The sequence below is a fragment of the Thalia democratica genome, chromosome 2, assembly GCF_965202585.1.
Source record: "Thalia democratica chromosome 2, ktThaDemo2.hap1.1, whole genome shotgun sequence".
NCBI classification, from domain to species: Eukaryota; Metazoa; Chordata; class Thaliacea; order Salpida; family Salpidae; genus Thalia; species Thalia democratica.
The window spans coordinates 70,869,566-70,892,685 of NC_139166.1; the positions used below are offsets into that span (position 1 = coordinate 70,869,566).

At 29.8% G+C, this 23,120-nt stretch overlaps 4 protein-coding genes across 5 annotated transcripts; all 4 read left to right on the top strand.

Moving 5' to 3' along the window:
- The first annotated feature begins 202 nt into the window (after nt 1-202).
- Nucleotides 203-1,303, top strand: LOC145828907 (lipoyl amidotransferase LIPT1, mitochondrial-like). The gene has a single exon (XM_082936653.1). The coding sequence runs from the start codon at nt 203-205 to the stop codon at nt 1,235-1,237; it is 1,035 nt and encodes a 344-aa protein (XP_082792779.1). The 3' UTR covers nt 1,238-1,303.
- Nucleotides 1,304-1,749: 446 nt separating this feature from the next.
- On the top strand, nt 1,750-2,808 carry LOC145829345 (uncharacterized). The gene has a single exon (XM_082937109.1). It carries the CDS (start codon nt 1,757-1,759, stop codon nt 2,546-2,548), a length of 792 nt encoding a protein of 263 aa, XP_082793235.1. The 5' UTR covers nt 1,750-1,756; the 3' UTR covers nt 2,549-2,808.
- Nucleotides 2,809-2,989: 181 nt separating this feature from the next.
- On the top strand, nt 2,990-15,081 carry LOC145849929 (AP-1 complex subunit beta-1-like). Its single transcript, XM_082955047.1, has 18 exons — nt 2,990-3,128; nt 3,696-3,866; nt 4,336-4,449; nt 6,797-6,928; nt 7,524-7,787; nt 8,495-8,677; nt 9,032-9,234; nt 9,865-10,052; nt 10,339-10,430; nt 10,801-10,997; nt 11,255-11,375; nt 11,615-11,744; nt 12,080-12,229; nt 12,554-12,672; nt 12,902-13,105; nt 13,390-13,589; nt 13,844-13,946; nt 14,127-15,081. The coding sequence occupies exons 1-18, from the start codon at nt 3,021-3,023 to the stop codon at nt 14,232-14,234; spliced, it is 2,787 nt and encodes a 928-aa protein (XP_082811173.1). The 5' UTR covers nt 2,990-3,020; the 3' UTR covers nt 14,235-15,081.
- Nucleotides 15,081-23,107, top strand: LOC145849930 (membralin-like). Of its 2 annotated transcripts, none has more exons than XM_082955048.1 (10): nt 15,081-15,285; nt 15,874-16,147; nt 16,440-16,601; nt 16,983-17,196; nt 17,826-18,006; nt 18,233-18,329; nt 18,571-18,752; nt 19,640-19,783; nt 21,487-21,709; nt 22,027-23,107. In XM_082955048.1, the coding sequence occupies exons 1-10, from the start codon at nt 15,111-15,113 to the stop codon at nt 22,394-22,396; spliced, it is 2,022 nt and encodes a 673-aa protein (XP_082811174.1). In that variant the 5' UTR covers nt 15,081-15,110; the 3' UTR covers nt 22,397-23,107. The 2 variants fall into 2 exon arrangements, with proteins under 2 accessions (XP_082811174.1, XP_082811175.1); XM_082955049.1 differs by having other exon boundaries at nt 18,571-18,746.
- The last annotated feature ends 13 nt before the right edge of the window (nt 23,108-23,120 follow it).

Consider the following 23,120-nt stretch of genomic DNA (forward strand, 5'->3'; position numbering starts at 1 on the left):
ATTATACATGAATAAAACAACTTTAATGAATATCTTTAAGAATTTTATCTCAATTACATAATTTTATTATGTTAACTTGTTGTAAGCATGCACTTTATCATTTAACAAAATAGATGAAATTAAAATAAAATTTGTACAAACATTATAATTTTTTAACACTTGTAGAAATTTGCTTGTAAAATCAAAAAACTTTACTCTCATAATGCACATTTCATTGAGGCTTTTGAGACAAGCCAAGTCTTGTTACGTGTACAAAACAAAAACAACCTGCCCTTATAAAAACCTTGCCTTTGAAGACTGGATGTACAAAAATGTGAACTTTTCAAAGCGCCACTGCTTGTTCCTATGGCAGAACAAACCCACCATGGTCATGGGCAAGTTTCAAAACCCATGGAAGGAGTGCAGGGTGGAAAAGTTGAAGGAAAACGGGGTGAATCTGTGCAGAAGGAGCAGCGGTGGTGGCACTGTCTACCACGACATGGGAAACTTGAACATAACCTTCTTCACAGACAAGCAGTCTTATGACAGAAAGCACAACTTGAATGTCATTGTTGACGCCTTGAAGCAAAAGTGGCCTTCCTTGGACATTGAGATAAACAAAAGAGACGATATAATTTTGAACAAAAAGCACAAGATATCCGGAACTTCTTCCAAACTGGGCAGGGAGTGTGCCTACCACCACTGTACTTTGTTGGTGAATTCCGACAAAAGGGACATTTTTGAGTACATCAACCGCGAAAATATTGAAGACCTCACCTGCAAGGCAACTAACAGCGTGGTGTCGCCTGTTGCCAACCTGTCAGATGCGGTTAGTGATGTCACAGTGGAAGACGTGATTGACTGCATATCAAGCAATTACAGCCAGCTTCATCAAGAATCTCAGGTGTTTGAAATTGACACTGGCGATGAGAAATTACTGCCAGGAGTCTCAAAGTTGCAAGAAAATCATTTAGATTGGGACTGGGTGTATGGGAGAACGCCTAAGTTTGATTTAAGTGTGAAAGTTTCTTCAGAAAACAGTGAGGATTTGTCAGTAAGTTTCGAAATTAAGAAAGGTGTTATATCTTCAATAAATCATAAGTCAGTTCTTATCTCAAACAGTACTATGTGTTCTCTTGAAAAGCATTTGTTAGGTAATCGTTTTGATAGGACATTTCTAGAACAAAAACAAAAACTTTTAAAACAATCTTCTATGCCATATACAATTTGTCAACAGTTGATCAATTACATAAAATAGGTTTTCTGATATTATTATATGGTATTATTTTAGTGCAGATAAGTTCTAATATGTTTACAATAGACTTACTACTTCTAAAAGATTTTTGTGTTGTTGTTGTTGCTGCTAATGCTTGTTAAAATGTTATTTGATTTTTGTTAATCAAATAGTAAACTATCAAGAACTTACTTTATAAAATTATAGTCAAGTTTCCTAGGTTTGTTTTTATGTTTTAATGTTTACATTGAATTAGAATTTTAACACTAAAAAGTATACTATTTTTCTATTTAAAATTAGTTTATTAGCACATTTTTAAACAACCCTGAACATAGTAAAAGTTTGGTTTAAAGTTTTAAAATTTTAATTGTTAAAAACTATTATCAAAAATTCAAAAAAAAATTAGACATTTTTAAAACACAAGATGAGTGTAATATTTGCTAGATATGAACCAATTATTAGACAATTTGGTTTTTTATCTAAACCATCATGTTACATAGTAGAAAAAATTAGATATATTTTTAGAGTTAAGAAAAGTTAAAAATGAAAGTGATATTTGCTGGCTACTCAAAGAATGGCACCAAGACAATGAAAGAGGCCTTCACACTATTAGGCTACAACAACTACGACTTTCAGGAGAACTACAGGTACCAGAAGGACAGATGGTTGAAAATATTCAAGAGTGGTGGCACCGCAGAAGACTTTCAAGAGATGTACAAGGGCGTGGACTCTTGCACGGACATGCCTTCCTTTTACTTCTGGGACGAGATACTGAAAGCGTTCCCTGACGCAAAGATAGTTTTCTGCATGAGAAGTGAGGATGATTGGTGGTGGAGTTACAAGAAGCAGATGGAATCCAGGCAGAATTTAAAGTTCAGAGTCATGCAGATGCTGTCGCCATCTTTGAAAGGAATGCTGGATTTCGCATGGAAGATGCACGTTGTGATAGAAGGCTGGCAGATAGTTGAGCCGTGGTTCGGACCTGGTGACATCCCTGAGCATTTGTTGAAGAAAGCTTACAGGATGCACAATGCTAATGTGTTGCACAACGCTCCCAAAGATCAGCTGCTCGTGTTCAGCCTCGACCAAGGTTGGGATCCTCTGTGCAAGTTTTTGAACCTCCCAGTGCCCGACACGCCTTTCCCTCACAAGAACAAGAACGCCACGCTCGTGAAAGATTTTTTCAAGAAGGACCCGTTGGCAGTGAGAATCAACAATGAAGTTAAGATTTCATGCGTGTTGATTGTGGCTTCACTTGCAGGCGCTGCTTACTCTCTTCACAAGTATGGCCTGCCTAGATTTGGAAGTATTTGCAGCATTTTTAACAACATGTAAATATTGATTAAAATTGTTTTTAATTGTAGTTTTTTATTATTATTTTAGGATAACTATTTAAATCAAATCATATATTCATTAATTGTGTTACTTAATTGATAATAATTTATTTATGTGCAGTAATTGAAAATTATTAGTTTTGTTCTCTGTTTGTAATCATGCTAAAAACTATTTGTTATTTGATTTATTTAACACCATCTGTAAAAAAGTTATTATAATACCTCAAAGATAACGGTTTTATTTTTTTCAGTTCTTGCAAAATTTTAAAATAAAAGGGTACATCTGCAAAGTATTGTAGATATTTTGGTTTTTGTTATTTGTATGTATTTAACATTGCATTTTTATCTTTTAGTAAGTAGTTTGAACTAAGTTATTTTTTAAGATAAACATATTTATTGTAGTAATGTAGATATAATTTCAAATTATAACAATTGCAGAGTTTAATTCTTCTATTTTAAATAAATAAAACACCATGACTGATGCCAGATATTTTTCAACCCAGAAAAAGGGTGAAATATTTGAGTTGAAAGCAGATTTGAACAGTGACAAGAAAGATAAGAAAAAAGAAGCTGTCAAAAAGGTGAGTGAATACTTAATTTTTTCTATAACAATGTATAGATATTTTTTTGTTGAACTAATGTAATCATGAATAATTTATTATAGTAAGTAAGGTAAAAAAATGTTATGAGCAAATTTATCTTTTAAATAAACAAATATAAATTTTAACATTGCATTTAGGTGGTCAAAACATTTATTTTACACACTTTAAGTTTTTCAAGTAGCAAAAATGTCTAATAGCTAAAATGAAGCTCTACAAGTTCTTGTGAAAACAAAAAGGGCCTGTATGGTCTCATTTCGAACATTTTTGTGTACAATATTTTAAACCAGCTTAATATAAACTACACATCATAACCTACAAAATTTAAACTAGAAACTTAGTTTTAATAACTAGGTTTGTTCATTATACTAACTCTTATGTTTTTTTCCAAACTAAAAATTACAACTTACGCTTTTTTCAGGTAAGTGTATCAAGCTAAGTATACAAATTTAAATTTAATATACATTGTTATACGTTTTTATTGTTCTTTCCACAGTTAATTGCAATGTTATAAAATCTATTGTACATTTTATCATTCTCCTCCAACAGGTAATTGCCAGCATGACGGTGGGCAAGGACGTTTCGTCGTTGTTCCCCGATGTGATCAACTGCATGCAAACGGACAACCAGGAGCTGAAGAAGCTGGTGTACTTGTACCTCATGAACTACGCCAAGTCGCAACCCGACATGGCCATCATGGCAGTTAACACCTTTGTCAAGGTTTGTGATATCTGGAATTGAAAAAAATATAATTTATTTTTAAAGTTTTTTAAATATTTTGCCAATACAAGTCACATTGAGAAATGTTTTAGTTGGTTTTTAGTTTTGTTTAATTTAAGACATAATATGGCAATCACCTGTTAACACCTTAGTCAAGGTTTGTGGTTTGTTTTGAGAAATAACTTTTAAGCTGAAGTTTTATCATTTACTTTATGGTTGTTACAATCTGTACTCACTTCTAAACCTCTCATATGCGGTAATAATACTAACTCAAACTTACTATATTGTACATTTTATAGTTTTGTTTTAAAATATATTTTATTTATGTTTTCACAGAATTGTGACAAACAACATATTAGAGCACCAAAAGTGTTTTTTTATTGTAATTGCTCTTAATATACACTGTGATTAAATTTTTTATAAATTTATTAAATTGCTTGTGAGTTTTATAGACTTTATTTCTGCACAGGATTGTGATGACCCTAACCCGCTCATAAGGGCGCTCGCAGTAAGAACCATGGGCTGCATCAGAGTTGAGAAAATTACTGAATATTTGTGCGAACCATTGAGGAAGTGTTTAAAGGTTTGTGTTGAATTAGTACATCGTTGTATTACATTTTATAATGAAAATTATCGATGATTTGTATGAATCAATGAGAGAGTGTTTGTATTGTGTTTAATATTTTAATATAAATAAATTACAAAATACCTTTGTGAACCACTGAAAAAAAGTTTAAAGGTTGGTATGTATTCAAATTTGAAAATATTTTATATAAAAAATTATGCAATATTTGTATTAGCCTCCTTGAAAAAGTTAATATTCGTGAAAAAGTTTAAAGGTTTGTATAGAAATTAATGAAGTTTTATAATAAAAGTCGCAATTTCTTTTTGAACCCTTGAGAAAGTGTTTAAATGTTTGTATAAAAATATAATTAAAAATATTTAATATTTTTGTTGGTAATAATAACAGTTAAAACCAAACTGCTCTTACTTGTTATTAAATTATGTTTTTTTATAAGTTGTTTTAGTGCAATCTTATGTCTTAGTTTAATTTGATAATAAACTTATATAATTTTAAAAACTTACTAATTTTATTATACATGGTTCTCAATGAACTTAAGTAAAAAAAATTGTTTTCAATACCAAGTTGTTGTCGTAGTTTTCGTAAAATAAAAATTATGTATAGTTAAATAATCAAACTATTCATACTTAATAAAGTAACTAATATACCAAGTTGTATACATGTAACATTGTATTTTATCTTTTTTGTTAAAAGTAGTACAGTTATAACACTATACAATGTATTTTTTAGTTGCTTAGTATTTTTTTTTATCTAAAAACTATGGTACCTGTGAAACCCTTTAAAGCGTAGTTATTTAAATTTATGAAGTTTTGATTTATTCAAAACAATTAAATTTCCTTTATAACCATTTACTGAAATTATTTTTAATAACACATTGTTTTAAAGATCGTAGTTTAATGATTTTAAAACTTTGTTACTTTCATTACAAAAGTTTTTATAAATAATATGTTTTTAAAATTATCAAAATGTTTTATAATGTCAAGATTGTATAGAGTGGCCTTTTAAAATATTGATTTTCACACATGTGTAATTTTTTAAATGTTTTAATCTGAGTTGTGTTATTGATTCTAGTAAAAATTTAATGGTTTCTTGTCAATGCATAATTTATCTTTTAATTGTTCTGTGTTTATTTTTATAGTTTACGGTAAATTGAGTTTTAAAACACAATGCCGTTATACAAATTATTGATTGTGTCAGTAAAAAAAAATCGATATTTTATTATTTTCTTATTCAGCTTAAAATTTTTATAAACAACAACTGTTAGTACAAATGTGAGAAAACGTTTAAAAAAATAAATAATTAAATATTATTTAAGACGGCTAATTTTGAGCTGTAGAATTAATACTTGAATATTGTTCACTTGAAAACCTAGAAATTAAACCTATATCTATCAAAATTAGTCGCTATCATTATGTATTAAAATATAGCTGTTTTTATATATAAAAATTTAGTCTTGACGAAAAGCAAACAACATTCAAGTTAAACAAAATGCTAATAAAACTTAAAAATATAATTTGATAAACTGAACTACATTTAAATAAAATTTTAGTAATGTATGTAAAACTAACTTAAGTTTTTATACAACTCTTATGATTTTGTTATACAAATGTATTTCTATGATGAACTTTTTTTTTAAAGTTTAAACTTCACTAAAATTGGACAAATTATTGATAAATAACTATCTTAAATAAATAGACAAGATTTGTATAAAAATGCTTAAATCAGTCTAGGACAGAGTCAATATTTTGTTTGTTAATTTTCTCAACATCAATAATTAAAAAAATCAAATCATAGTTTTGAAAAATGTACAAATTTTTATTGCACATTACATAAGTTTAAAATGTTTTCAGATTTAGAATTCTTTTTCAATAAACCATTGGAACCTTAATAAAATTAATATAAAGTTATATGTTTTTCTGTAGTTTTGGTTAATTAACAAAGTGAACAACTTGTTACTTCACAACATTAAGATTAACCTTAAGTTGTTTATGTTTTAATCACTGTGCATAATTTCTTACTGAAATAATTTTGTATAATCTGTTAGGATGAGGGCCCTTAATTATGAAATAAAGCATTTACTTATCTGAATAAGTTCTTTTTAAGTATCTATTTTTATATAACTTATTAGGGTAAGGACCCTTATATTTTAATAAATAATTCCCATGTAATCACAATATTTATTTTTATTTGTTATATTTATTAGGATGAGGATTTATTCTATGTACACAAGATAGCAGCTATTTGTGCGACAAAATTGTTATTTTTTTGTATTTGATTATGTTTGTATTTTTGTATTTATTATTTTATTAGTATTGTGATTAATTATTTTTATTTGATATACAATTAGGATGAGGATCCTTATGTAAGGAAGACGGCAGCTATTTGTGTGGCAAAATTGTTCGATATTAACAACACGTTGGTTGAAGAACAAGGCTTCCTCGATGCTTTGAAAGACCTGCTATCTGATTCTAATCCCATGGTTTGCGATTATTTATTTTCTTACATATTTAGATTAATGTAAAGTTAGTTTTATACTATAACAAGTTTAATTATATTTGTTTAATACTACTCTTTTTTTAATGCTATAGCTTGTGTTTATATATTTGACTAGTTTTCAATTTTAAATCACTATCTTTTAGAATTTATAAACAATCATTGATATATTGACATAATCATAATTTTTTTATACAAACTTATAACTTTGTTATGTAGGTGGTAGCAAACGTAGTAAAGTCCTTATCTGGTATAAACAAATATTTTAATTGGTCAAAATAATAAATAATAATAAAGTTATAAGAATAGCTATAATACTAACTTATGTATGTGTAAATTATAGATTTTGACAATTTTAGTTAATCATGGATTCTGTATTATTGATTTTAATAACTCAATCTCAACTTTCAGGTAGTTGCAAACGCAGTAAAATCTTTCTCAGATAGTATTTTAGTTAATTAAAATAGTATTAGAATTATAAACATAGCTTTCGTAGCAACTTGTAGCTGTAACTTATAACAAAAAAAGTTATTTTTTCTACTAGTATTACTGATTTATATGAAATTATTCTCAACTTCCAGGTAGTGGCAAACGCAGTGAAGTCCTTATCCGAGATCGGCGAGTCTTCCTCGCGCGCTGCCGACCTGGTCAACTTTATGAACTCTCCCAACGTGAACAAACTATTGACAGCGCTGAACGAGTGCACAGAGTGGGGACAGATATTCATCTTGGACGCCATAAGCAACTACGTGCCTGAGGACGCGAGGGAAGCTCAGAGCATTGCCGAGAGAGTGACTCCCAGGCTGCAGCACGCCAACAGTGCAGTCGTTCTGTCTGCTGTTAAGGTTTGATTTTTTATTATTTCTTAATGAATTTTTAAATGATATGCTAATACTTGATGTTGGAATTTTTGATGAACACATTTAGTATAAAACTTAATTATCTTTTTTGCTTATAGTAAAGTTCTCCTTACTGTTTTTGAAGGTTTTTTATCTGACTTTTATCTATGTTAGCATCTAATAGTTTTTTATAATATTTTTCTGTCGTTAAACACTTATACTATTGTTATGTTCTCAGCTGTAAGCTAAAATTATTTCTAGCAACTTACGCTTTATACAGTGCAAAGTAACAATAAATTACTCTAAATAAAAGTTTTTAAGTGATAAGCTAATATTTGATGTTGGAAATTTTGTTAAACACTATTAATATATAACTTAGTTATCATTTTTTTGCTTTATAGTAAAGTTCTCTTTATTGTTTTTGTGAAGGTTTGTATCTGACTAGTGTCTATCTTCACTGAGGTTTTTAAAATTATTTTCCTTTTATTAAACACTTATATTATTGTTATGCTGTAAGCTAAAGTATTTTGTAACATCTTACGCACTATACAGTGCTAAGTGATATATAATAATTTACTCTAAATTTAAGTTTACAAGGTTTGTATGGAAATATCAAAGACCTTTCATTTGCAAATTTATGTTATAATTTTTTTTTAAACAGTATTAAAAATAACTTGTAGAAAACAATAAAGTTATACACCAAATCTTCTCAGGTATGCATGAAAATCTTGGAGATGCTTCACAGCGACAAGGCGGCACAGGAGAACTTGGAAAAGAAGATGGCTCCCCCACTGGTGACTTTGCTGAGTGCTGAACCCGAAATTCAGTACGTCGCGTTGAGAAACATCAACCTGATCGTGCAGAAGCGACCCAGCATACTCAAACACGAAATGAAGGTAGTTTTTTTGTAATTATCAAAATATTTTTATTAATGTTTAAAGCAAAAAAAGATACCATTGTTTGAAGAGTTTTAATTTAAATCATTTTAATCCAGTATACTACTGACACATGAAATGAAGATTTATCGTTGATTATTTTTCTGTGGTTATAGAATTTAAAAACTTTATACAGCCAAAAAAAAGACATATATACTTTATAAATTTTAGATGTTGTTGAAAATATGTGTTTTATATGATTTGAAAAAGTAAAAAACTACATACATAATCCTAACTGCTGTTTAATAGTTTACGTTTTTTCTTGTATTTTAAGTATATTTAGACAATTTATTTAAAAAACCTTTATTTTTCAAGGTGTTCTTCGTGAAATACAACGATCCTATCTACGTGAAGCTGGAGAAACTGGACATAATGATCAGATTAGCCAGCCAGTCCAACATCGCTCAAGTGTTGGCCGAACTGAAGGAATACGCCCAGGAAGTAGATGTTGATTTCGTCAGGAAATCGGTGAGGGCTATTGGAAGGTGCGCCATCAAAGTTGAACAATCCAGCGAAAGGTTGAGTTTTTTGATTAGATTTTAGTTTCATTAAACAGTGTAAGTCATACTTAGTACACATGGAAAATATACTAGAATAAATAATTTTTTTCATTGATTTAGCTGGTGTTGAAAAATAATTAATCAAGATTAAAGCTATTAAGATTAATAATTAACTTAAACCATCAAAGTTGAACAATCTTCGGAGAGGTTGGTTTCTGTGAAAATTATGTAGGAAGAAATAAAACTTTGATGTGCTCATTTCATTTTAAGAGTAACCTGATAATTGCTTTTTTCCTTTAGAAAGCTGTTGCTTTTTTAAATTTTAGAATTTCTTCTATAGTATAATACAATTGAAGCAAGTCTCCAGCTTCTATTAATTAAAAATTTTCACTAATAAGAAAACATAACCGATCAAAGTGTTTTGGTATAACAATATTTTAAAAGAGATATTTTAGACTAGATAATATCTAGTACTACATCACGCTTAAGAAAAAAACTTGTTTTACTTTTTAAGTTCTTAGTTTGCAAATTAAAAATATACTGTTTTCTAACTAAATTTGTGCCACAACTATGCATTTAAAACTTCCACTAAAAATTGTGACAAAAATAGTTTTAGTAGCAGCAATAAAAGATATTTTTTTTTCACAGATGCGTATCAACCCTTCTTGACTTGATTCAGACCAAGGTGAACTACGTTGTGCAGGAAGCGATTGTCGTGATCAAGGACATCTTCAGAAAATATCCCAACAAGTACGAGTCGATCATTGCTAATCTGTGTGACAACTTGAACACGCTGGATGAACCCGAAGCTAGAGCTTCCATGATATGGATCATCGGTTGGTATGAATGAAATATTTTTAGAATTGAGCGTAATTTAAGAATATCATTTCATTCATTTGTATCTTATGGTTAAGACGAAACTGCTTATTAGTGTAGTCCGGATAAAAAGATATACAATAACAGTTATTTTAGAACTTGATATATTTATGCAGATACAAAGCTTTACTTGTATGGTGAAAAATACTTATAAAGCATCGAACAAGTGTTTTAAACTATTTTAATGTCTGTTAACATAAACTTGATAATTACAAATTGATTTGATTGGTTTTAAAAATTGTACAGGTGAGTATGCTGAGAGAATAGATAACGCCGACGAATTACTCGAAAGTTTCTTGGATGGTTTCAGAGATGAAAGCACTCAAGTACAATTGCAAGTTGGTAGTTGTTTAGATATTTAAATATAAAATTATTTCATAGAAAAAGTTTGAAGTAAAGTTCCAATCTGCTTTTTGGTTTGTTATTATTATTAATTTGAAACTAATAACATAAACAACTTATTTTTAACAAAAAAACGTTTCAAAGAAGTTCATTAGATTATTTGATTGTAAAAGCTAGAAACAGCATTTAGCAACATGTCTTTGCAATGAGATATCGCCTAATACAAATTAGATAGTCTTATAATAAATCTTTATAGTGATATTGTTAAGCTTTTAGAATGTGTTTCTAAACATAATTTGATCAAAACTAAAACGACTAAAAGTAAAAACCTAATTTCAAGTCTTTTATTTATTCTAAATTCCATAGGTCCTCACGGCAATTGTCAAGCTGTTCCTCAAAAAGCCCACGGAAACCCAAGACCTCGTCCAAACTTGTCTGTCCCTGGCAACCCAGGATTCAGACAACCCCGATCTGAGGGACCGCGGATACATCTACTGGCGCCTCCTATCGACCGACCCCGCCGCCGCAAAGGACGTCGTGTTGGCCGAAAAGCCCTTGATCAGGTTGGTAGAAAAGTAGTTAATACTAAAAAGACTTTAAAATTTTGCGAATTTGAATAGTATTTGTTGTTTGAAATAAAACTTTGAAAAAAAGTTACACTTGTATTGCACAAAGTTGCTTTCAAATTAGTTGTTTTTCTGTTATTTACTACCTGTAACACTTTTTTCTTTCTTTTGATATAAAAATAAAAATCAATTCACCAACAAATTCTAAATAATTTAAAGATTTTAATAAATTCAAGAAATTATTTTTATCTCAGTGAGGAGACAGACTTGATAGAACCTACGTTATTGGACGAGTTAATATGTCACATCGCTTCACTGGCCTCGGTTTACCACAAGCCTCCAAATTCCTTTATAGAAGGAGAAAAGGGCGCCCAGGTTTATAATTTTACTTCAAATTTTTAATTAAATAATTTCTCAACAATTTTTAAGTTTTTATTTGTGTTACTGTAAATTAACTTGTACTAATAACTTATACTTTATGTTTTTAAACAAACACATTTGAATTTTAATGTTAGTTTTGAGAAAGCCCATTTAAAAAAGGTGCAGATGGTGAGAAAGATCCTTAGAAATTTCATTTAAATTTTGTTTTATTAAAAAATCATCCTTTTTATCAGGTGATGAGAAAGACCCTGCACACGCTGGACAGCAAAGAGGAAAGTTCCGATAAAGGGGAAACACCCCAGGCGGAGGAACCCGTGGCTCAGGTCATTCCGACCCAGGACGCGATTGTCAACGATCTGTTGGGTGAGTTTGTTTGTTAAATGTGTTTAAGTATTTATTGTAAATATTATTTTTTATTTAGTGTAATTAATTTTTTGAAATAGTAATTTTTGATATGAAATAAATCAATTTTTTTCTTTCAAACTTTTGTTTAACTGCATCTAATGGTATTTCGCGTTTTGTTGGAATTGGTTTAGATTTATATTTATGTACACTCATACTTGATGTTTGTACATAATTATAGCTTTTCAATTTTTAGTTCTTAATAAGTATACGATGTGCATTTGATTTGATTGTAACAACAATGATGCTAAAACTCAAAAGTTATATTATATTAATAGTTAGTTTTTATTTCTCAGGTCTCGACTTGGGTCCATCATTGGTGCAGCCAACCGGTCAGGACTTGATGCAGTCGAACCAACCATCTTTGTTGGACATTGGAAATATTGACGATTTGCTGGCCAAACCCACCCCACAAGTGCAACAGGCCCCCATGGACAATTTGTTAGGTTTGTATGCTTTAATAAGTTTCTAATCAAACAGTTATATCACAAGGATGAGCTGTAATACGTGAAGTTTTTTATGTATTATTTGTCAAAGTTTCGATATTATTAAAGCGACCAAAGAAATTATATAAATTGATTGTAAAGTTAAATTGACAAATAATGCTATTACTTTTTAGGGTTTTACCTGTAGATAATATACTATCATTTTAATTAGTTTATAAACTGCTACATAGTTTACTAAACACCTTAAATCATCAACTTAAACTTTTAATTTATTTTTTCAAACCTTTTATCATAAGTTTGTTTATTATCTATGTTATTTTACAGGACTCGACTTATCATTTGCAAGCCAGCCTCAGGTAACAACTGCTCAGCAAGTATTCCTCACTTCTGACAAGGCGAGAGGTATGGAACTCAAGGGAGGCTTCCGTCGCCATAACAACGAGGTACAAATCTCAAATATTATTCTCAATTATCTCCTTATGAATTCAGTTATCTGCAATTAAGCTTAAGAAATTAAACAACGAGTTATTCTCTAATCATTTGAGATCAAGTTGACTAAACAAGTTAAACAAAAGGTTGATCTTTGAAAAGCTCGTTATAAATTCAAATTTATACAAATAAATCTTAATTTTTTTTCAACTAAATAAACTCAACAAACTAATCATTCTTCAGGTCCAGATGGTACTGACGTTCACCAACCGAACCATGCAGAACCTCAGCGGGTTCGCCATCCAGTTCAACAAGAACTCGTTCGGTCTGGCCCCCAAAACCTCGTTGAACGTGCCCCAGTTGAGCCCCAACCAGTCGCAAGAGGTCGTGCTTCCGCTCAGCTTGGACGGGGCGGTGCAAAAGATGGAACCTCTGAACAACTTGCAGGTATTTGTTGTTTGAAATTTTTAAACAGTTCATACATATTCGTGCATTTATTTAATTACAGGTCTGGTTGTTGGCAAAATAAATATGATTCTTACAAGTCTTGTTTTGATTTCTGAAGTATTGTAATTAGAACTTTTTTATGAACATTTTAATGTAAACGGCAAAAGGTTCTTTTTTTTTTGCCAACTACAAGTTTAAAATGTTGTACACTTTTATTAGCCAAACACACCATCAATTTGTACTTAGCAGTCAAATAACTTAATAAAATGCTAAATGAACCGCAGGTGGCAGTGAAGAACCAGTTGGGTGTTTACTACTTCAGCTGCCTGGTTCCCATGAAAGTGATGTTCCTGTCAAACGGCGAGATGGAGAAGAGAATGTTCCTGTCAACGTGGAAGGACATCCCGAGTTCCCACGAAAAATCCGTTCCGCTGGAAGGTCTTAACAACCCGACTACAGACTCGCTCGTTGAAAAGTTTAAGAGGTTTGAATTTTGTTTTGATAAGTAATGACTTATATGATTTAATTTTTGTTTAATGTTACTGCTGTTTTAATCGTTAAATTGAAATTTCTCTAAAATGTTACAATTTAGATCACTTAAAGTAGTTTCGAGGTAATAATTCAACACTAAATTGTTTTTACTGTTAAAAAATGCATAATCAGTAAATTTAATCATATTTCACAGGAGCAACTAATGATGTTGTTTCTAACTTAATTTAGCCAATCACATTTTCACAGAAACAACGTGTTTGTGATAGCTCAGAGGAACGTCGAAAACAAGGACATGGTTTACATGAGTCTTCTGTTGCCAAGGGAACTGTGGGTACTGATGGAACTCAAGGTGACCCACGTCCTTATTTTTTTTAAGTAGCATTATTAGAAAAATATTCATTTGCTCTTAAAAGAATAGTTTTACTGAAAGTCCTCTACTTTTTCAACTAAAACATTCAAAATTTTCCCTTTGTAATACAAACTTAATTTACAGTCGTTTAATTACTAATTTTCATCAATTTTTTCACAGGTCACCCCATCACCAATGGGCAACCAGTACAACATGGCTTACAAGTGCCGCCATCTTCAACTGATTCCATTGGTTCACGAGAGCATTGACAGCATTGTGAGGGAATAGATCGTGACGTCACAATGAGTTTTGGATTCTTCTTTTTCTGATATCCGTTGTTTGGATGTTCTCTGCAATATTTATGTCTTACCTTCATATCAATACTTGTTAAGTCAGTTGATGAAAATTCTTATTGAGAAAACGGATAGCATCCAGTAAAATACCATTACCCTTACTACTTACACCATTTTGATACCAATTTATGGATGTTTATTGGTTAAGAAGAGAAAAAAACTTATTAAAACTTCTCACACCTGTTAGATAACTTTATTTGAGTTAAAAATGAGCAGTCCTGCAATCAAATTGTCCAGAATTATCTTCTTATTTGAACCCAGTAAATTTGGACATTATTTGAGCTTGGTGGACAATTTTTATTTTTTTCACTGACATTCTTGTTTATTTCTGATCAATTTTTGTAAATTTTTGAATGATGTTGCTTTTATTTAATAATTTTTTTATGTTTTCGTTTATACGTATTGGTTAATGTAGCAAATTAAATTATTTTTAAGTATAAAAACTTGATTTAACAGTTGACTTTTTTGTTTATTAGGCTTAAACAAGTACCTAGACCGTAGTCTATCACTTTATCTTTGTTAAGTTAATTTTCCTTATTGAATATTTATTAGTATTGGTGTTTTAAAGTAATTTATGTTATTTTTCTCTACATTTTCAGCTTTTTGAAAGATAACTAACTATTTTCCAGAACATTCTTTCATCATCTTATTTTAGTTTCTCAATAAAATTCCTTGTATTTTACACATTACTTACTTTTTTCTTTCAAAAGCGTTGTAACAACTTTTTCTATTTAAATAAATTAACGTGTAAGAGTACATCATTTTATTTATAATCCCACAGAGTGTTAAATGAAAACACAGCAGTTTTAACATGAGCTCTAACGAGCCAACCACAGATCAAAATGAAAATACCCCTCAGCAAAACTCCCCTCCGGTTGCCAATAGCAACAGACCCCAGCAACCAAGGAGACGTTTTAACACGGGAAATCAGAGGGTGAATCAGAGGCTCAATTTGCTGGCCAACCTGAATAACAATGGTCCAATTGGTTTGTGATTTTCATATTTACTGAAAACGTTTATAAGTAAAAGCTTTTACAGTAAAAATTTAAAAAGAAAGGCAAAGCGTTATTGTAAATAAATTAATTGGGTATGTTACTTATAATGTACATACTAAATCTTCAATGTTTTGCTTTAATATTAATTTTTTCAGAAGGTATTTAAGAAATGTTTAAGCAAACTTTTGTAAAAATGCATAAAAAGGTATAAAATTTCTTACTTGATTCTGGTAGAAAAATACTTAACTACAAATTATAAATTTTGTACAAGTAACAAGAACCCTAGTAATTTAATGTACTGTTTTTTTTTGAAATTTGTGATGAATCACTGTTGCTGTGTAGTTCAAAAACAGATTAACATTATAATGTTGTTATTATTTTATCCGCTAGGTGGAAATCTAGGTATTTATGAAGGCATGTTCGTGCACTAACTTTTTAATAAACATTTTTATTAATATTATGTTATAAAATATTTTACCACTATGTGAGTAATAGTCTTAAACAATTCATACAACTCAGCAAATGGGGTTATTAATATATATACAATTATTAGAAATTTAAACATTTTTTATCTGCTAGGTGGAAACCTAGGCAGTTACGAAGGCATGTTCATGCACTACTTGTTCATCAACATGGCGATGAAATACCTGAGGTTTTTCAAACCCAACATACGCAGGTTGATAGAGTTCTTCGTGCTTGTGAACGCAGTGTTGATGTTCTTCCTGCTTGTGTACATACACCAATCGTTTGTCAGTACGGACAGTTACTGTCTGGGTAATGTTGAGAGTATTTGGCCCAAGAGCGGTATTCTGAGGGTTCAAGTTACGAGGAACACTACCCTGCCTAAGTACAGGTAATCAAAAATTGTTCAGTCTCAGAAATAATATTGTATATAAATATACTCTTGTAACGTAACTAAGCGTTAAGCTCCTAAGAAGAACTGCTTTCTTCACAACGTTAATATGTATTATAGTGTTATAAAATAATTTTTTAGCTGGTCTCTTAATGCTATTGTAGAGTACTGTGTTTAATTAGTGAACTAAATATACAAGTTCTGAACAATTTTTGCAATAAAAGTTAAGCTGTTCAATTTAAGTTTAACCCTAGTTAAATCAAGTCAAAAATGATAAAAATCACAACAACAGAATGTTTTTCGCTGAGAAACCATTCAAAACAACATACACCAAATACGAGCAATCGAAAAGCGACTTGCTGGTCCAACATTCCATGCCATACAACTTGAAAGATCTCATTAAAATGTGGGAATCTCCTCAAAATGAAAAAGATGGAGTTACTCGCTACGACAAGTATGTGCTGTTGTTTGCTTTAGTCACTATTAAAAAAAAAAGTTGTGTAAAAATTGAGGACAGGTATTTTGCTTGTTTTTATTCGTTACTGATACTATTTCTATTTATTTATCTGTTATTTTTAAGTTTAAAAAAAAAGTTATTAAAATTTATCTGTTCTAAACTTTTAACGCTAACTTGTTTGTTTAACACAATTTTTCAGCATGCCATATGACTTCCCAGTTATAAGTAATAAATAAACCAAACTAACACTCCTATTGTTTATTCAAAATCATAATATATATTTAACTTTGGTTTACACTATACCATCTGAAAACCTTGCTACCTATATAAGGAATAAATAAAACAAGCATTTGTTTAAAATTTTTTGTTAAACCACAGAAACCAATTTGCAAGATGGTCGCTTCACATGTTCGCCAACCAAACGCCAGCGTTCGGCGCAAACATAAGGAAGCTGGTCAAGCTGAGAATGATGGAATCCATGGACAGTTTCGCGGTGCAGATGCACGACAAGAGATCCAGGATTCCCGAGTTTTTTGATTTGAACAAGCAGTATTACGAGTACGAAGCCAACAGTGGCAGTCTTAATTTCGAGGTTTGTTTACATCCTGATAGAACTGTTGATAGTTTTGACAACAGGGTTGCCAAAAAACCTATAATCTTGAAAAAACCTGAAATTAACAAAAAAAGCTTGAGATTTCGAACAGAAATAACTAAAAAAACCCGGAATCAGTTATTTCTTCATGTAAAGTAACAAAATTTCAATCAGATAAAACCAATTAATATTAAGTACAAAAAATCTTTCATAAGAATAAAAATGTTTATGTATGTTTTAACTTTCTTTTCATAAAAAACATATTTAAAGCAGCTTAACAGTATCTTTTTAATGTTGTTATACTATTTAAGACAGTTTGTTTACCCTAAGTTAAGTTTTATACTAAAACTGGACCAAAAAACTTGGAAGAAGTTTCAAAAAATCTTTGACAACCCCGAAACAATTGTTACATAATTTCATTGTTATAAGTAGTTTCAAGGGGTTGTATTGTTTACTCTGTAACCGAATAAAATCTAAAACTGTTTATTTTTATTGATTAAATAGATTGATTTACTAAACTTTCACCAAATACTAACAAAGGTTTATTGTGAAAAAATATTAAATATACAAATTTATAACATCAACCAAACAATATTAATTCTTTTTAAGTTATCATATATTTTTCAAAGGTATCGGAGCTACGTAATTACTACGGTGTAGAGTTCAGTTTGGAGTTCGGTTACTTGAGGTTGTCGCAGACTGCCAGGTCCAGATTGAAAATACCCACTTTGGTGGTCAACCTGGACGTTAACGAGAACAAGTGTTTTGGCGGGAACGGTGTGAAGGCGTGGCTGCTAGATAGTTTTCTCGGTATGTGATATGAATGTAGAATTATATTCATATATTATAGTATTTTTGTACTTAAAGTGTTAAAAAAAATATTTTTTCCTTTGCCCATTAGTTTTTATGTACTTTCCAGTAACAACTAAAATGAAATTGACCAAAATAATAAGGATAAATCTGTTTTTTTTAAATGTTAAGAATATATTCTAAACTAAAAAACATACAAAGTATTAGTTATAAGTTTTCAATTCAGGTTACGACGACTTTATAATGTCTAACATCAAAAGACTTGCAGAAAAGGGAAATACCCATGGATTTCTCAGAAATCTCGTAACAGGGGATTATTTCAGGTTATTGTGATAAAATTTGAAAACATACTAAATAAAGTCCAGCTAACATATTTAGACAATAATTATGTTGTTTGAAAATAAACCTAACTGTTGATTTTGGATTTTAACCAACGCTTGACAAGTATTTCTAAATACTTGTATAAATAAACAAAATTTTTATATAAAGATTTGAACCAACTTACAAAAAACAATCCTGATATCATTTATCACCATAAAATAACAGAAGTAAAAATATTTACAGATTCGAACCGACATACAACAAATACTTATCAACCCTGATAAGCTTCATCACCATGGTGGCGTTCACCGTTGGCATAACCATGTTGCTAAGATACGCGTACAGGCAGATATTCGTTGCCATGGTGGAGGTTATGCGCATGGTCGACCAGAACCAGCACAATTTCGTGTTTCCCATCGGCCCAGGTACATTGTTGCTAAATTTGGTGAAAAGTAAGTGTTTGTGAATGTTAGATAAGAACAGATAATAATATAAATAGCTGCCAAGTTTTAAACCCGGTGTTATTTGTGGTATAGTAAATTTGCCAGGGTTGCCACAGAACTTGGAATTCTGGAAAAAACGGGAATTTGACAAATTGGGCTAAAACAATCTGGAATTTGAGAAGTTTTGGATTAAAAACCTTGAGTTTGAGAAATTTTGAAAAAAAACCGGAATTTTAAACAATATTTACATGTTAAGAAGTCAAATTTTAAATTGACATGAAAAATCTATCATATAGGTTAAAAAAATTTTGTCATCATCTAAAAAATTAAAAAAAGATATAAAGTATCTTTTTAACATTTTTATACTATTTAACACATTTTTTAACCTTATACTTCATTTCAAACTAAAAATAAACCCAAAAACGTGTGTTTCAAAAACCTGGAAGAAATTCAGAAAACCAGTGGCAATCCTAATTTTCTAAACAATTTAATAAATAAACATTTTTTGTGCTAATAAATAAACGTGTAAAATATTAGTTTTTATAGATAAATAAACAACCTGAATAAAAATAAGATTATAGCTAAATTTTTTTACTGATTTATATTGTAATATAGTTTTTGATTTATGAAACAATAAAGTATAATTTCATATAGAAAAGTTGTTAAAGAATCTTATATTTATTGCAATTTTTTTTTAAACTATCAGTATTTTTACTGTTTTAAGCTTACGAGACTTTAAAAAAAAAAGTTTTTCGGAGTATTTTTTACCACATTTTACAATGCCATTGAAACATAAGATAAGTTTAATATGTAGAAAAAGTAATTAAGTTGTTTGCAAGTTGTTAGTAAAAACAACCTTTATTTTTTAGGTCCACTATTCACAATAATACTAGCACTAGTCGGTATGGAAGAAATAATGCTGGAATTTTTCAGAGATTCATCAGTGGCATTCTATGTTATAATAATTATATGGGTTGCTGACCAATTTGATCTTGTTTGCTTGAATTCAGCAGGTTGAAAATTTATTTTATTACAATTTAATTTTATTAAATTTTTAAGTTACTATTGTTGTTTGAGTTGCTAAACAATTCTATTTTGTATCACTAAATTTAGCAGGCTAATTAACGCTTTATGTTTTGTCTAGAAAAATAAATTCTATGATTATTAAGAGTCAAAAGATAATATTTTAAAAATATTGACATGTAAATTTATTCACTTTGTTTTTGAAAATGTTATTTTTTAAAGCATAAAAACCACATATTTGTTAAATTCTAGTTAAGTTTTGATAAACTGTATGAAATTCGAAATATTATGATCAAATTTTGTAGTTAAAGTTAAACAAAAAAAAGGTTTAATGTTTGGTCCTTTAAAATAACTACTATGGCCAGCATTTGAAAAATAAAAAGTTGTTCTGCATATTGTATGAATAGTTTTACAACTGAGTATACTAAAACAATTACATTAATCTTAAAAAGTATATTAAACTCTTAAGGTGTAATTTAAGCTTTTTATTTTACTTTCAGTTTATTTTCTTTAAATTCCACTATAATGTATGATTACCAACACTACTAATTGGTAAATCATTTAACCGAGTTAGAAAAAATATGCAATATATTTTATTATTGGTTGTGCAATCGAAATTAAAAAAAAGAATAATCGAAAGTAATGAAGTTTTTGTATAAATAGTATTTTAGTTTATTCAAGTGACACTTAAAACACTATCTTTTGCTTATGTAAATATTAGCTTAGCATTTTCTACTTAAGTTGGCATAGATAAGTGCTTCAATGTTTTTGAAATTATTTATACTGATGATATTTTCAAGCTTGTGTCTATATACTAACTGTTGTTTAAAGTCTTTATTTAAAAATTAAACTTTCAAAACTTCACATTTAAAACATAATAGTACAACAGTTTCTATATATATATTTTATAGTTAGTAATGATGATAATAACGTGATAATAATAGTTGAAATCATTGTGTTTAAATTGTGAATTTTTTATTTAACTACCATAACTATAAATTTTCAACAGTTAGCAAACACCATTGGATTAGATTCTTTTATACGGGGTGCACGACTGTTTAAATTCGGACAATTCAATTTCTTTAAAATAAGTTGAAACAGCCACAAATAAAAAAGCAACGTATATTTGTCAATTATAAAAAATACATATGTAGGTCATATTAATATCTGTAAGCCATTTTTTCTTTTTGCAAGACATTAAATATTTTTTGAGGTATGATTTAAATAAAGTAAAAATCCTGGTTATTTTTAGTAGTTTTTAAATATCTTGAAAAGTATTTTAGATTATGAAAAAAAGAAAAAATGGCTTGTAGATATCAATAAGATCTACATATGTATTTTTTATATTTTCAAATTATATATTCTTTACTGAGATGTAATCTTTATAAAAATGTTTTTAGAATTTGAGTTGTCGGAATTTAAGTTGTCCGAATTTAAATAGTCATGTAACCTTTATAAGTTGTAGTGTAAACAACACAAAATTAAGTTAAACTAGTAATAAGTATTAAACACAAATAAATTAATTATAGTATTATATGTAATTTTAACATGATTCAATCAACAGTATTAAAGCACCATTGAATCCGGTTTTTCTACATGTACCATTTCGCATTCAACTCGTATTAAAAATAGAAAAAATAATATTACATTTATAATTATAATCTTAATATAACATATTTATGTTCAATCACAGTTAGCAAACACCATTGGATCAGATTCTTCTACATGTACCACTTTGCGTTCTACTTGTACCACCATCGCTTCAGCGGCAGATTCAACAAACTTGCACTACTTGCTTCATGGTTGTTCACACTTCACAGCATGATTTACTTCCTACACCACTACGAATTACCGAGTATACAGAGACAGTTGAGGTTGCTGCAACCACAACAAAATAGTAGAAATTCGGGAAACAGGTTTGTTAATGAACAAGAGACAGAAATAGGCGTGATTGTTAAGTTTATGTAAGCGTTAAAACTGAAACATATTAGATAAAAATGTTAGATTGCACATTGTTCATAAAACCGTTATAAAACTGTGGTGCGTACGTAAGATTTAATTATTAAGTTAATTAAATTTTAGATAGGTTTTGTAAGTTTTGCACCCTGTTTTTTTTTAAGTTTATAATGTTTTGCTTTATTAATAGTATGCTATACTAGCCATCATGTGTACATATCAGTAATACAATAAGTAACGTATTTTATAAATCTAATAAAAATGTATTTCAAAATAGGGGAAACCCGCAAAACAGACCTTCTCCGAGGCACCAGGGCGGAGGCGACAATGAGGGTGCTTCCACCAGCAGCGCCAGAGAGGAGCAAAATAATCCTCCTAACGTGCCTTCTACGAGTTCTAGTACGGGGGACAATGAAGATTCTGCCACGCGGTGTCCTACTTTGAACCCATCAACATCAACACAGCAACCCACTAGAGAAACCCCAAGACCCCAGAACAGTTTGAGACCGGTTGTGATGGCCCAACTGTTTTTAGTGGTTCTGGTTGTCGCGATGTTCGTTCTAGTGAGGTATTTCAATTTGTTCACCAGGCTGAACTTGCTTGGCCAGGACCAGCTTGATTACGGGCAACATTTGATAGCTGTGTGAAAAATATTAGATGGTGAACATTTTTTCACAAAACTGTCGAGACTCCGAGAGAGTTTTATTGTTCACGCCTCACCAGGTCACAAGCGAGTATAAAATGACAAGTTTAATATAAACAATTTGATAAAAAATCGTAAATTTACTGCTGCCTAGTTTGAAAACTGTCTTTGCTCGGTATTAGTGAGCAAAGGAAAAATACTTTGCTAAGGTGAAGTATAATTTTGTAAACTAATTAAGAATAGGTTAAAAAAACATATATGGATCTGAAGTATATAAGTTTTATTTGCTGTCTATTTAGAAAGTTTTTTGTCATTGTGAGAAAAGTTTTTATAGAAGCTAGGAGTATTAAATGTTAGCTATTTTAGCTAATTTGAAAATTAAATAAAGTTAGCATATGTATACGACATATTTGAAAAATCAGTAGCTTTAGGTGTTTTCAAAAACACAAAGTTAAACAAAAAGAAGATAAGACTTATCGTTAAATTTATATTTGTACAAAAATAACTTTTAGTGTAACTATATCGATTATTTTACGTAGAAAACTTCGTATGCGCAGTTTAATTGCTTTCATTTCGGTACGAGTAGCAAATTTTTAGTGAATCTTGAAATCCAAATATTTTTCAATGAAAATAAAAATTACTTTGTAGTCTTTTCAAGTCCGTTTACATTTTTGCTGTCTTTTGTTGATACTATGGTTTTATAGAAATCTGCATTACTGCCTTATATA